Source organism: Schistocerca americana, chromosome 1, assembly GCF_021461395.2.
Source record: "Schistocerca americana isolate TAMUIC-IGC-003095 chromosome 1, iqSchAmer2.1, whole genome shotgun sequence".
Classification (NCBI taxonomy): Eukaryota; Metazoa; Arthropoda; class Insecta; order Orthoptera; family Acrididae; genus Schistocerca; species Schistocerca americana.
In genome coordinates, this window is record NC_060119.1 from 319,703,777 (window position 1) to 319,719,146 (window position 15,370).

At 43.5% G+C, this 15,370-nt stretch overlaps 1 protein-coding gene across 1 annotated transcript in view; it reads left to right on the forward strand.

The window, feature by feature from the left end:
* LOC124598192 (DNA helicase MCM8-like) overlaps positions 1 to 15,370 on the forward strand; it is a 182,060-nt gene that overhangs the window by 119,021 nt on the left and 47,669 nt on the right. The window contains exon 9 of the mRNA XM_047135984.1: positions 11,030 to 11,190. Within this exon, the coding sequence (XP_046991940.1) occupies positions 11,030 to 11,190 (161 nt within the window). The remainder of the gene's footprint in view (positions 1 to 11,029; positions 11,191 to 15,370) is intronic.

Genomic DNA, 15,370 nt, shown 5'->3' on the forward strand with positions numbered 1-15,370 from the left:
AACCTGACACGTTCCACATCATTATGAAGTGTCGTACTCATGATCTATGGAACAAGTACTAATGTAATCTAATCCATAACTTTAACATCCACTCCTAAATTCACTTCACCTCGTCCTTCTCTACTCAGTGAGCCACCTTCCTAGATGTCGATCTCCACCTCTCGGGTGACTCCATAAATACATCTGTTTATATCAAGCACTCCACTTTGACAGCCATCACCCATTCCAGATCAAAAAGTCTCTTCCTTACAGCCTCATCAGCCTTGGACACAGCATCTGCAATGGAAAGTAGGACGTGTTGAAATATACCGATAACCTTACCAGGGCTTTATTGGCAAACAGTATCCTTTCCAGCTCATCCACAAATAGAACTCCCATGCCGTCTCCTTCTCCAACTCCAGTAAACCCATTAATCAGCCACCAGCACTCCTCTGATCCCTGGCCTTGGGAAGCTCATTGTTCAAACCTGCATCCAGCCATCCTGATTTAGGTTTTCCTTAATTGCCCTAAACCACTACAGGTAAATGCCGGGATGGTTTCTTTGAATGGGTGCAGCTGACTTCTTTCCCCATCCTTCCCTAAGCTTATGGGACCAATGACCTTGCTGTTTGGTCCCCTCCCCCAAATCAATCAATCAACCAACCAACCAACCAAAAGCTCACCTACCTCCTTCACCAGAGCTTCACCAACATCTCGTCGTGCCCTGAAATAGAAGACATCCTACTCAGAACACTATCCACATCACCCAAAGTAGTGTTATGCCATCCACCCAACATCTGCACACCCCCAGGGGGTCCACAACTCTTTTGTGGACACGTGCGTAGCGAGCACGGGACCCCGAGCTAATGTGGCCCTCCTTCCTTTCCGGGCTGCATACCTTTCCGCATCCCTCCCCGTCCCCCATACCTTCCCTTCCCTTTCCGCATCCCTCCCCGTCCCCCATCTTTGCCCCCCCCCCCCCTCACCACTGTCTCTTTCCTTCCCTTTCTCCCCCTCTGGGAGTATGGTTTGTGCCTACGTCCGGAGACGGACGCTCGAAACTGTTCCAAATTCCTTGCTTTTACACTTGCAAGTCCTCGTCCTTCCTCTGTCCTTCTCTTTTCCTTCCCTCTTCTCCTTGCCCTTTTCTCCGCTGCGGCGTTTGAGACCCCCTTTTCTTTCCTTTCCCTTTCTCTTTTTTCCTCCCTGTGCGTGTCTGAAGGCCGACCCACACACTTCCATGCGTAGCCGGTGACGGGGTAACGCGTAATTCCCCGCCCCGGGTAGACAGGTAGGACACGTACGTACCCCCTGGTAACGGCCAGGCCCAGGGAGGGGTGATTACCCGAGCTGATACCTTCCGAAAGTGCCAATTGGTCCCTCCGTCCGTTTGTCGGGAGGTGTGACCTGAGGTGTGAACAATCACCTAAGGCGGGTGTGCCCTCGGTGAGGGCCCCCACAAGGGAGGAGCGCGCTATCGGAGACGCCGGTAATCATGGGGGATTCTTCCGCAATGGTTTCCTCACCTTCCACTATGTCTGCTCACAAACGTAAGTTCACTGAGTCTCAGCCACAGACGGTTCTTCCATCGTTGCCACAGTTCCTTGTTGTTTCTCGGTCTGACGAAGGTCACGACTTTTCCACGGTCAACCCTTTCATTATTCAGAAAGGTGTCGACGCAATTGCGGGTCCTGTAAAGTCTTGTTCCAGATTACGGAATGGTACCCTGTTGTTAGAAACACACAGTGCCCTCCAGGCTCAAAAATTGCTGCGTACTTCTCTGCTCCACACCTTCCCTGTCCGGGTGGAACCGCACCGTACCTTAAATTCCTCACGTGGAGTCGTTTATACACGCTCCCTCGATGGATTGTCTGACGAAGAAATTCAGCACTACCTGTCTGACCAGGGCGTCACCGCTGTTCATCGGGTTATGAAAAGGGTTGACTCGAACATCATTCCAACCCGCACTGTCTTCTTGACATTTGACAAAGTTCAACTCCCATCAAAAATCAAAGCAGGCTATGAGATAATTTCCGTTCGCCCTTATGTCCCAAACCCTACGCGTTGCTATCGATGTCAGCGGTTCAATCACACCAGCCAGTCCTGTTCCAATCCGGCCAAATGTGTTACGTGTGGCAAGGATGCCCATGAGGGTGCTTGTCCACCTCCATCCCCTCACTGCATCAACTGTATGGGTGACCACGCTGCTTCCTCTCGAGATTGCCCCGTTTTTAAGGATGAAAAGCTCATCCAGGAAATAAGAGTGAAGGAAAAGGTGTCGACCTTTGCTGCTCGAAAGTTACTCGCCAGTCGACAGCCCACCGTGCCTCAGAAAGGAAAATACAGCACTGTCCTTGCTTCTCCTCGGCCAACAAAGGAGGCGGCCACGCAGACTTGCGACCTCACATTTAGTACCACGGTCGTCAGATCGGCCAGCGCAAAGATCGCCCGTTCAACCTCACCACTTTCGCCTGCCCACTCTATGGCTCACCCCTCGTCGGGTTCTGCTAAATCTCGAGCCCAAAAGTCAGACGCCAAGTCTTCGAAAAAAGAGCATTCTCGTGAAGAGTTTTTACGTACTGCAACTTCACAACCATCGGTTCCTCCTTCATCTAAACATCATACCTCCAAGAAGGCTACGAAGAAACACAGTTCCTCTCCTTCTCCGCCAAGGCGTGTCCCAACTACAGCACCACCTGGCGGAACTCGCCCTCGGCCATCTTCTGTGTCGCCGAGGCGCACTGCTGGTGGCCGGTCAACTGGCCGATCGTTGGTGGCAGGAGCTGCTCCTGACCAACCTATGGATCAGGATCTTCTGCCTTCGACTGAATGCCATTCCATGCTGTCGGTCGCAAGCTCTGAGCAGTCGTTGAGTTGACAGCACCCTTGGTCACGTTTCTCCATTTTCTGTTCACCCTATGTCCATTATCCACTGGAATATCCGCGGCATTCGCGCCAATCGGGATGAATTGTCGATCCTCTTACGATCCTACTCGCCGGTCATCTTCTGTCTTCAGGAAACAAAGCTGCGTCCCCATGACCGCTTTGTTCTCCCTCATTTTCAGTCCATCCGATATGACCTCCCCTCTGTTGAAGGCACTCCAGCCCATGGAGGACTCATGATTCTGCTCCATGATACTCTCCATTATCACCCAATCCCCTTAAACAGTTCCTTCCAAGCTGTCCGTCTTTCCCTTTCTGGATACACGTTCTCTCTATGTACGGTATACATTCCATCGTCTACACCACTGGCACGAGCTGATCTCCTTCATCTTCTTGATCAGCTTCCACCCCCCTATTTGCTGGTTGGGGACTTCAATGCCCACCACCCGCTTTGGGGATCTCCACATCCTTGTCCACGTGGCTCACTATTGCTAGACGTCTTACACCAAGCGGATCTATTCTGCCTCAACACTTGGGTCCCCACATTTTTGTCAGCCTCCACGGCAAATTTATCTCATTTGGACCTTGCGATCGGTACTGTTCCGCTAGCTCGGCGCTTCGAATGGTTCGCCCTTGATGATACACACTCGAGTGACCACTTTCCATGTGTTCTTCGACTGCAGCCTCAACTGCCATATATGCGCTCGCGACGCTGGAAGTTTGCCCAAGCCGATTGGACACTTTTTTCGTCTCTAGCGACATTCGATGACCGTCGCTTTCCCAGCGTCGACGATGAGGTCACACATTTTACCGATGTTATTCTCACAGCTGCGGAACGTTCAATACCATGCACCTCCGAATTGCCCCGGCGCCCCCCAGTTCCTTGGTGGAACGAGGCATACCGTGACGAAATACGTGAGCGGTCGACGTGCTCTTCGCATTTTCCGTCACCATCCAACTTTGGCCAACTGTATCCGATATAAGCAGCTCCGTGCGCGATGCCGTTGCGTCATCCGCGATAGCAAGAAGGCAAGCTGGCAATTCTTTATTAGCTCATTTAACACCTTCACTCCCTCCTCGGAAGTTTGGAGTCGGCTTCGACGGTTCTCAGGCGCGCCTAGTTTCTCCCCGGTCTCTGGGCTCACTGTCGCGCATGATACCTTAGTGGACCCCGTCGCAATTTCTAACTCATTGGGTCAGCACTTTGCTGAGATTTCGAGCTCTTCAAATTACCCGCCAGCGTTTCTCCCGAAGAAACGTGCAGCGGAAGTGCGACATCTTGCTTTCTCCTCTCAAAATCGTGAAAGCTACAATACTGTTTTCTCCATGCGCGAACTCCAACATGCACTCTCTTCTTCTCGCTCCTCCGCCCCAGGACCGGATGGTATCCATGTCCAAATGTTGCTGCATTTATCAACCCATAGCCTGCGCTACCTCCTTCGCCTTTACAATCGAATTTGGACCGACAGTACCTTTCCCAGGCGATGGCGGGAAGCTATTGTCGTTCCCGTTCCGAAACCTGGAAAGGACAAACATCTCCCCTCTAGCTATCGCCCCATTTCTCTCACGAGTAGTGTCTGTAAGGTTTTGGAGCGTATGGTGAATTACCGTTTAGCTTGGTGGCTGGAATCCCGCAGTCTTTTAACACCAGCCCAATGCGGATTCCGACAACATCGTTCTGCCGTTGACCATCTTGTTGCTCTCTCCACTTATATCATGAACAATTTCCTCCGGAAACGCCAAACGGTAGCAATATTTTTTGATCTGGAGAGAGCATACGATACCTGTTGGAGGACAGGCATCCTCCGCACACTGTTCTCTTGGGGCTTTCGAGGCCGGCTGCCCCTTTTTCTTCGCGAATTTATGGCAGAGCGCACATTTAGGGTGCGGGTGAACACTACTCTATCCCGTACTTTCTCCCAAGAAAACGGGGTACCCCAGGGCTCCGTGCTGAGTGTTGTACTGTTTGCCATCGCCATTAATCCAATTATGGATTGTCTCCTTCCTGATGTCTCGGGCTCCCTCTTTGTGGACGATTTTGCGATCTACTACAGCTCTCAACGGACCAGCCTTCTTGAAAGACGTCTTCAAGGATGTCTCGATCGCCTCCACTCGTGGAGCATCGAAACCGGCTTCCGTTTCTCACCCAGTAAGACCATTTGTGTTAATTTTTGGCGACGTAAGGAGTTTCTTCCACCCTCCTTACATCTAGGTCCTGTCAACCTTCCGTTTTCCGACGTCGCTAAATTCTTGGGTCTTATGTTTGACAAAAAACTGTGCTGGTCCTCCCACGTTTCCTATCTTTCGGCTCGCTGTCTGCGTTCCCTTAACACCCTCAGTGTCCTGAATGGCACCTCTTGGGGAGCGGACCGAGTGGTCCTTCTCCACCTATATCGCGCCTTAGTGCGCTCGAAATTGGATTATGGAAGCATAGTCTACTCCTCTGCTCGGCCGTCTATTCTTCGGCGTCTCGACTCTATCCACCACCGTGGATTACGTTTAGTGTCTGGAGCTTTTTACACCAGCCCTGTGGAAAGCCTTTATGCTGAGACTGCTGAACCTCCGCTATCCAATCGGCGGGCAGTCCTTCTGAGTCGTTATGCTAGCCATCTGTCTTCCATGCCTGCTAATCCAGCCCATGACCTTTTTTTCGACGCCTCCCTTGATGTCGGGTATGCAGGCCGCTCCTCCTCCCTACTACCCCCGGGAGTCCGCTTCCGTCAACTGCTCCATTCTCTTTCCTTCCGCTTTCCTAAAACCTTCTTGACAACTTGGGGTACAGCACCGCCTTGGCTCCGTCCCCGGATCGACTTGCTCAGCGACCTATGTCAATTTCCCAAGGATGGTACCCCTACACTTGTTTACCGTCGGGCATTTGCTGCTCTATGTGCACAAATGACGGAAGCCACATTTATTTACACCGATGGCTCGAAAACATCGTTAGGTGTAGGGAGTGCCTATATTGTTGGCGACACCCCAAATCACTTTCGGCTTCCCGACCAGTGTTCGGTTTATACTGCGGAGCTTTACGCTATTCTCCAGGCTGTCCACTACATCCGCCGCCATCAGCGGATACAGTACGTAATCTGCTCAGATTCTCTCAGCTCTCTCCTAAGTCTCCAAGCTCTTTACCCTGTGCACCCTGTGGTCCACCAGATTCAGGACTGTCTGCGCTTGCTCCACCTGAGGGGCGTCTCAGTGGCGTTCCTCTGGCTCCCAGGACACGCTGGTATCTGTGGAAATGAGGCGGCCGATATAGCGGCCAAGGCTGCAGTCTCTCTTCCTCGGCCAGCTATTCAGTCTCTTCCGTTTACCGATCTACGGAGCGGTTTATGTCGCCAAGTTGCTCATTTATGGCATGCGCATTGGTCAACACTTCCCCATAATAAATTGCGGGAAGTGAAAGCCCCTCCTTGCGCATGGACCTGTTCCTCCCGAACGCGTCGTCGGGAGGAGGTAATTTTAGCTAGACTCCGGATAGGGCACTGTCTTTTTAGTCATCGACATCTATTAAGCGGTGATCCTCCCCCACTCTGTCCCCACTGCTCTCAGCCGTGGACGGTCAGACACCTTTTAATTGAATGCCCCTATTTTAATCCGTTACGCTCCCGTCTACAGCTATCGCCTGATCTATCGTCGATTTTAGCAGATGACACGCGCTCAGCTGACCGCGTTCTACAGTTTATTAGTGACAGTGAAATGACGTCAGTCATTTGAAGCCTTTTTTTGGGGGGACAACCAACCCCTTTCTATAGTGGATTTTTAAGCATTCCTTCTGCCTTTAGTTTCTCAAATTTTATGACTTTGTTCCCATTGCTGCTGATTTTAAATTTCGTTTTTTTTCCTGTTTTCTACGTCACGGGCTGGGCGCTAATGACCATAGAAGTTTTGCGCCCTAAAACCACAAAAAAAAAAAAAAATCTGCACTCGAATCCTGCTCCCAGTCCTGTACCCCATGGTCATTTCCTTGTCCTCAACCCAGGTGCAAGATCTGTCCCTTACATCCACCCAAGCTTCCCAACACAGTGAAGTTAGAGGCATTTCCTATGCCTATAAAAGGCAGGGCCATGTGTGAAAGCAGCCATGTTATCTATAATCTACGCTGCGATTACTGTGCAGCCTTCTGTACGAGGATGACAAGCAGCCAGCTGTCTACTTACATAAATGGCCAACACCGACTGTAACAGACAGCAGACATGAAAACCCAGTTGTCAAACAGGCTGCTTCACTGTGGAAGGCCATTTAGATACTCCCTTCCAGCATCAGCTTCTCTTAACTATGCAGAGGGGGATTGTCTGTCCAGCATATCCTTTGCCATTGGAATACACCTGGCCTAAACCTCCACTAACTGTTTCCAATTACCTCACCTTACCTCTTCCCTTCTCTCTTCTGTCCCCACCACTCCAGGCAGCAGCGACCAGCTGAGAGAGACACAGCAACAGGGAAGTAACCAATTGTGTGGCTTTTATGAGTTGTTAACCAGGAAAGAATTGTATAATATCATCTGTATGCTCTGATAGTTTAGTTTCTTGAGTTTCTGCGTATTAATTTAATATTTAATAGCTACAGTTCTCACATTTTTGTTTGCATCTGAAAGTAAACCAATTTTGTGATATAGGCTATTAAAAGTTCCTGATCAGGGGCGAATTATTTAGTGTCACGAGTGCTTTGTTACTTCAGTTTTTGAATCTCTGCGTATTAATCTAATTCATTAGACACAGTTCCTGTGTTTTCACCAGCATCTGCAGTACAGTTCTGCCGCATGTGTTGATAGTCCGTTTATCTAGATAGTGTAGTTTACCACGGTGTTTACTATGGATAGGGACTGTGATTTTTGTGTGCGGATGCGAGCCGAGTTGGTGACACTTCACAGTCTGCTCCATGCTGTGATGGTTTCGGTTACTGAGCTTGAACCTGCAGTGGGCACCATTATTGTGGGCCAGCCGTCCACATCCAACAGATGTCCAGCATGTCTGAATCCTCCGATCCACACCAGTGGCCAGCCCAGGTACTCTCCCCCTTCTCCTCTCCTCTCCTCTCCTCTCCTCTCCCCCTTCTCCTCTCCTCTCCTCTCCTCTCCTCTCCCCCTTCTCCTCTCCTCTCCTCTCCTCTCCCCCTTCTCCTCTCCTCTCCTCTCCCCTCCCCCTTCTCCTCTCCTCTCCCCTCCTCTCCTCTCCCCCTTCTCCTCTCCTCTCCCCTCCTCTCCTCTCCCCCTTCTCCTCTCACTCCACCAGCCCTCTACCCCCTCCCCATACCCCCTCCACTTCCCCACCCCACTCCCCACTCGTACCCCCTCTCCTCACCTTTCATCGTCCCCCTCGCCTTCACCGCCACTGTCGCCCACACTCCCTCTGGCACACGCCGTATCCCCTCTCTGTGTAAGTCCTGTATTCTGTTTTGAGTGTTTCTGTGTGCCACACATTAGCTTTAGGTGAGCTCTTGAGTCGTTACGTATAGTTACTGTTACCTTTCTCAGGAATTAAGCAAGAGTTTCAAATTTTAGGATAGTTTTTCATACTTTTTTGTGTGTTTATCGGCAGCATCCTGAATTTTCCTCCTGATTATGAGTTCTGGCCTGATATTCTATGTCCATGTAATTTTATAGTTTTCTCTAGTGAATGATCCATTTGATTCAGTGTTCCATTATTGTAGTTATGCCGGGTAACCTTTCAGGTGCCTCTTGGTTTCCTTGCACTCACTTCATGGATTATGAGTTATGCAAGTAGAATTCAAAATGAACATAATTTGGATGTATTCATTTGCCTCCTTTAAAGTTATCCTGGGAAATGTTGGTGTTTCCCATGATTGCTATTGTCACTACATAACATTTTGCACCCTTGTCAGTGAAGATTGTTATGTCAGAAATATTTTATTTGCTGGTAATGCTTGTTTATTATTTTTCTTTTGATGGCCATACCAAAGATAGTTAGGCAGCATTACAACAGTGATTTTCAGTGTTGTTCTGAGATACAATTTCTTCCTCATTCAATTGCATGAACTATATACATAATCAATATAAAAGAACCCATTTTTCTTCTCTTGAGCATGTAACATCCCTTGAAATATTACCAACATTGGTTGTCAGTGTATTTTATGCTCAGTTTGGTGCACTTTGTTACACTGGTTGTGACTTTAATGTAAATAATTTTGTCTTATTCCCTCACAGTTATTATTATTATTATTATTATTATTATTAATTGTAGTCAAGCATAGGAAGTAAATGACATTTTTATTTGTGTGTATAAAGGCAACACTGCTCCATTTTTATATCTTTTAATTTAGCAGACTGGTATCAAAAATATGCTCATCATTAATGGTCCTGTAGAAGATACATAAAAATAAAACACAATACTTGCTTTAGGTTTATGTAGTGGGAGTTTGAATGTGTTTGTAATTTCGTGTTAGATTGTTTAGCACTTACTTACATTTTACTTTCAGGCCTTCATAGAAGTTTTTGCAGATGTTGTATTATTTTGAATTGTTTTAGCACATTCTCATGTTAGTATAAATCAGATTGATCATGGTTTATATACAGAAATAAAAATGTCAGTAATCAATGGTCTTGGGTCCTTTGTTGTTCTTAATATATATTAATGACTTGCCATTCTATATTTATGAAGAGGCAAAGTTAGTTCTCTTTGCTGATGATACAAGTATAGTAATCACACCTGACAAACAAGAATTAACTGATGAAATTTTCAATAATATCCTTCAGAAAATTACTAAGTGGTTCCTTGTAAACGGACTCCCACTGAATTTTGATAAGACACAGTACATACAGTTCCGTACAGTAAATGGTATGACGCCATTAATAAATATAGACCTTAATCAGAAGCATATAGCTAAGGTAGAATATTCAAAAAATTTAGGTGTGTCCATTGATGACAGATTAAATTGGAAGAAGCACATTGATGATCTGCTGAAACGTTTGAGTACAGCTACTTATGCAATAAGGGTCATTGCAAATTTTGGTGATAAACATCTTAGCAAATTAGCTTACTACGCCTATTTTCACTCATTGCTTGCATATGGCATCATATGTTGGGGTAATTCATCACTGAGGAATAAAGTATTTATTGCACAAAAGTGTGTAATCAGAATAATAGCTGGAGTCCACCCAAGATCATCCTGCAGACATTTATTTAAGAATCTAGGGATATTCACAGTAGCTTCTCAGTATATATACTCTCTTATGAAATTTCTTATTAACAGCCAAACCCAATTCAAAAGTAATAGCAGTGTGCATAACTACAATACTAGGAGAAAGGATGATCTTCACTATTCAAGATTAAATCTAACTTTGGCACAGAAAGGGGTGAATTATACTGCCACTAAAGTCTTTAGTCACTTACCAAATAGTATAAAAAGTCTGACAGATAACCAACAAGTATTTAAGAACAAATTAAAGGAACTTCTGAATGACAACTCCTTCTACTCCATAGAAATTAAGAAAAAAACCAAACAAAAAATTATAAAAAAAATTTAAAAACCAAAAAGAATAAAAAAGTTGTTATATTAACTTAATTATGTTGTTAAATTAACTTAATTATGTCATGTATTGGAAAATTTGATTCGTTCCACATCATTACGAAATATCGTATTCGTGATCCATGGAACTAGTATTAATCTAATCTAATGTAATCTGAAGGCTGTAAGACATCTGGAGTATGAAGTGTAAGAGACATTCTGTAGTCTTTAAAATGATAAGCTCTAACTTATTAATTTCTAAAGTAATTAAAGGTGGACATAATAGGATTTACTGTACTTAATCTAAAGCCAGTAATTTCTGGCATAACTTCATTTAGTGTCTTCAGGCCACACCAGTTAAAAGAAGTTAAAATAATTTGATTGATTCCTTAGTTTGTGTTTGAGAAGAGTGCTTTATTTGAAAAGTCATAGATTTGGCAGTGAATTGTGGAGTGTTTATCAATGCAGTATTCCAATTTCAAATATAACACCTGGTCAACATTTAAATATACTTATGTATCTTGCAGACTTTACCATATGTTCTAATTGTTCTAAGATTAAGTTTTCATTGTGCATGAAGCCATGTTTGTGCACGTTATTGTTGTTTGTCGAGAGAGAGAGAGAGAGAGAGAGAGAGAGAGAGAGAGAGAGAGCAGTAATACAAAGCTGTCATTGTGAAGGCTTATTTATTTTCTCACAGGGGTGTACGTGTGCGGGAATACTAGCACTACATCTGGGCTCACTGTTACACTGACTCGGGAGTCAGGTGGTGATTATACACTTGAAGCAGGAGCTCTTGTACTAGCTGATCAAGGCTGCTGTTGTATTGATGAATTTGACAAGATGTCCTCTCAGCATCAGGTATAAATGCGGCATATGTAGTACATTCTTATTTTCTCTTATTTATTGATATCAGTACCCATTAATGATTAACTAGATGCAAAAAATTTTCTTGTTTGATTGTACATTCTAATGAATTTTGACTAATTGTGGATAAGAAGGAGAAAGGGATAGAATACAGATGATCATAATGAGAAGTACAACCACTATCATTTTATGTTGCTGTGTCATAAACATTGATTTTACAGCTCATAAATTTCAGTTGAAAAATTAAACTGTCACATGGCCAATCACATTCCACTACCATTGCTGGTGTCATCATGCTGCCTTAATAGGGGTCAAGCTGTCACATTAACGGTTGCATCGCAGAAGGAACTTTGTAGTCGGAGTGGAAGAAAACCCACAATTTTCTCTTTAGTTCACAACTGTTTCCTACATAAGTGACATACTAAAGGCAAAACACTATCAATATTTGTACTGTTGCCTGATGAAGAAATAACTGGTTTCAAATTATCAGCAAGTCATCAGCAGATTATTTGAATACTTTATTTAGTAATTCATCAAAATACAACTGAACAGGCCTGTTTGCTATGTAATGTATTCAAATCATCTGATAATGACTTGCTGATATGTTGAAACCAGTAATGACACAATTTGTTTACACAAAGCAGGAAAGTACAATAATGAACTACATTTGTTAACATTAATTTATCCTGTTGTATGTTAATATACAGTGGTGTGCAAAACTTAAGGACCAAAGCAACTTTCACATGATGTATCATTGACAAGTAACATAGCTCGATGAAATCTACACCATACATAGAAAGAACTACCACAATATAGTACAGAAGGTAACTGAAAGACATACGGAATGAGATAAACAGAACTGACACTTTTCCCAAGGTATCCCTTATGTGATCCATGGGATTTAGGTCAGGGGAACAGGCAGATCAGTCTACTTGCCAAATATCCTCTTGTTCTAAGAGCTCCACTACCTGTGCCATTTGATGCAGTCACACACTGTCATCCATAAAAATGAAGTCAGGGCTGAATGCACCCCTGAAAAGACACACATGGGGAAGGAGTAAGAGTACAGTGAACGAATAATGTTGACCATGGAGTGTATGGTGTTCAAAGATTTGGAAATCCATACACCCATGCAACATTACACCTCCCCATGCATGTCTACCACTAAGAAGATCGTGTTCGACAATGTTCTGGGGTGCACTGCATCCCCTCATGTGGTGAGAGGTGAGAGAACGTAATGCACCCAGGAACATTGTCAAACATCATAATTTTTGTGGTCCAGGTGCTGAATGTTACTATGACAAAATTTCACAAAGTTGAGGATAGCAGATGAGCTTCCCATAGATAGGAATCATCTTAGCAAGGAGGATTATACATTCGTAGGTAGGTGTGTCTAAGTAAATTGCTTACAAGTGTAGCTACTGTAAATCAAAGAACAATTTTGCTAAAGGGAATAAATGGTTGCAGAACTGTACCAGTACTATATAAAAAAACTTAATGTCACATAGCTTATTATGAAATGAAAACTGAACTTTGACAGTGAGTCTGTAAACACAAGCTCTCTCTGATGACCTTTTTGATGGGATGTCAATACTAATTTTTCTTCCTGCTCCTTGGAAACACAAATGCTAATTGCAGTGACATTTAATTGGATACCAGTAGCAGTTGCGAAAAGTTTAATCAGACAGACAGGGTGTTTATAAGATTATAAAAATATAGAGAGACAGAATGGCTGGCCGGTACTGTATTTACCCGAGCATAAAATGACTCCCCTTTTTGAAGAGGCTCCTTGAGAAAAAATTATTTTTAAGATAATTTGATGAATCAGAAAAACAAACAGTTTTACTGATGGTCTATCTACTTGCCTAAAACATTAACATTGTACACATTAAAAATTAGACCATTTATTGATTGCCTTCATGTTGATTATATGAGGAGAAACAATTTAACAAAAAGAAATGATTTACATTAATTTTTAATTTCTCTGACTGTTTGCTTACTAAGCCTGTCACCCTAATAGCACAGCTATGAACTTTATATCTTTGTTATGACAAATATTTGGCTGTTTCTTCCAAATATGTTGTAATTTCTGAGGTTGTGGTTACTGTGCATCTTTATTAATGTGAGAATGTTACAATGTTTCTTGCTTCCAAATATATTGTCTGACCACCGCTTGCTCAGAGGTTGCGTAGAACCAGCAGCTGACACACCCCCTTTCATTCCAGTCATGTTGTCAATAACACTGCTGCAGGAAACTTGGAAGTATGCCACTGGTCCCTATCCAGACTATTAATGTCTGCTGCAGAAAGCTATGTATTTGCCCAGTTTTAAAGTCAGTTCAAATGGATTTAGACAGCCTGGTTTAAACATGGCAAGTGTTCATAAAAAGCCAAAGTATGTGGTATAGATTTCCTGGGTTGGATACACAGTGAAATTTGCTGTCCACTCACCATCCCCCTTTCCCTCACTCACTCTATTTCCCAACCAAGCTAAAATCACTCTTCCCCCTCCAACCCTTCCAAAGTTCTGTGTTAGAGAAACTGTGAAACATGGACGCCAATAACTTCTAGGCTGCAGATAATATGTAACATCAACTAATACATAAATAAAAGATCGTTATCATGATTCATTTCAGTTCCAAAACTTTCATGTGTTCTGCGATCTAGAGATGTCTGTTGATGCTACCTCCACAATGGATCTTGCCGCTGCAATTTATTGTTAAGATTGCAATTACAGTCAGTTTAATATGATTTATTTTGTTGTTTAAACATTTAATTTTGGATTAATTTTTTTCTTGTTTCATCTAATGTCACTATCTTGTTCTAAAGCAGATTAAAAGAAGGTAACATTTTCCCCTGTATTCTAATAAATCAATACCGTCTCTCATAACCGAATAGAACATTGACTTGAGTTCACAATGAAGTATAGCTTTTGGAAGGACAACATCCTCACCTTTAAAACAGTATAAATATTTCTATACGCTACCCATACAAATATGAGAACATTTATTGCAAATCTGTATAAATACAATAAGAGTTTGTAAGATGATAGAATTTAATGCTACATCTTCGTGCCTTTCACAAAACTTTCAAATTTGAATCCGAGCAATAGACTGTTGTTGTGACTAGTTCATAGCTTATCACATATCCCTTGCACTAGCGCCATGCGAGTCAAACATCACATCATTGTTCAAGGAAAGTCGACACTTTACTGAGCGCTTCTGCACATTGGAAAATCTCGAGCCTGTTGTCGTGTGGGTAGTGTTTGCCTGACCTACCCTTCCAAATTTTTCAGAATAAATCTAAACATAATATCAATAGTCAAAGCTTTATCTGTAAATGGAAGGTGGCCACTGTATCAGTCTTTTAAACAAGGTAAAAAGGTTGATCTAAGCAGCAATAGTTCAGTCCATGAATATAAGACTACCCTATGACTTTTTAATGACAAATTTGGGAAAAAACTTTGTCTTGCAATCTGGTATATACAGTACTTACTTTCAGGAGGTGAAATGCTTTCAAATGCGTGTACCAGCAGTGCTGAAATTTTACTTCCCGAAGATAATTACTAGCCATATATTTTGTTTGTGTTAATAGCGTTGGAGCTTTCTTAAATGAATTTTCCTTCTGATACTGTTAACAAGATTATGCTAACTTAATTGGAGAGGTGCTGTTTGGTGTGACTTCAATACTGATGGTCTGTCCGATTACTGATCAAGAACACTTGAGCTTCTTGGTCCCCAACTTTGGAGTATTCCATTGACAACTTGTTTTATGCCCAACTGCTTTCATTGACCCAGATGTAAAAATATTAGTAAATAGGTTAAGGGACTGTCATGAGTAGATGTTGAGAGTAAAAGTTGCTGTAAAATAAAGGTTTGGCTGTAAAAGATAAATTTTGTACAGCATAATCGTAAACAGCAACTTGGTCACAATGGTTAAGAGAGGGATTGTAGGAACAACTGTAGGAAGATACTTACATCTGTGTTGGTACTCAGTGAACCATTGTGAAGCGCATGGCAAAGAGTATGTCTCACTGTACTAGTTATTATAGCTTCTTCCAGTCCATTTATGTAATGAATGAATGCATAAAGATTGATTTTTTAAGTTCCTCTGTACATGCTGTTTAAATCCTCTGTGCGTGTTGTGATTAATCTAATCTTGTCCTCACGATCCCT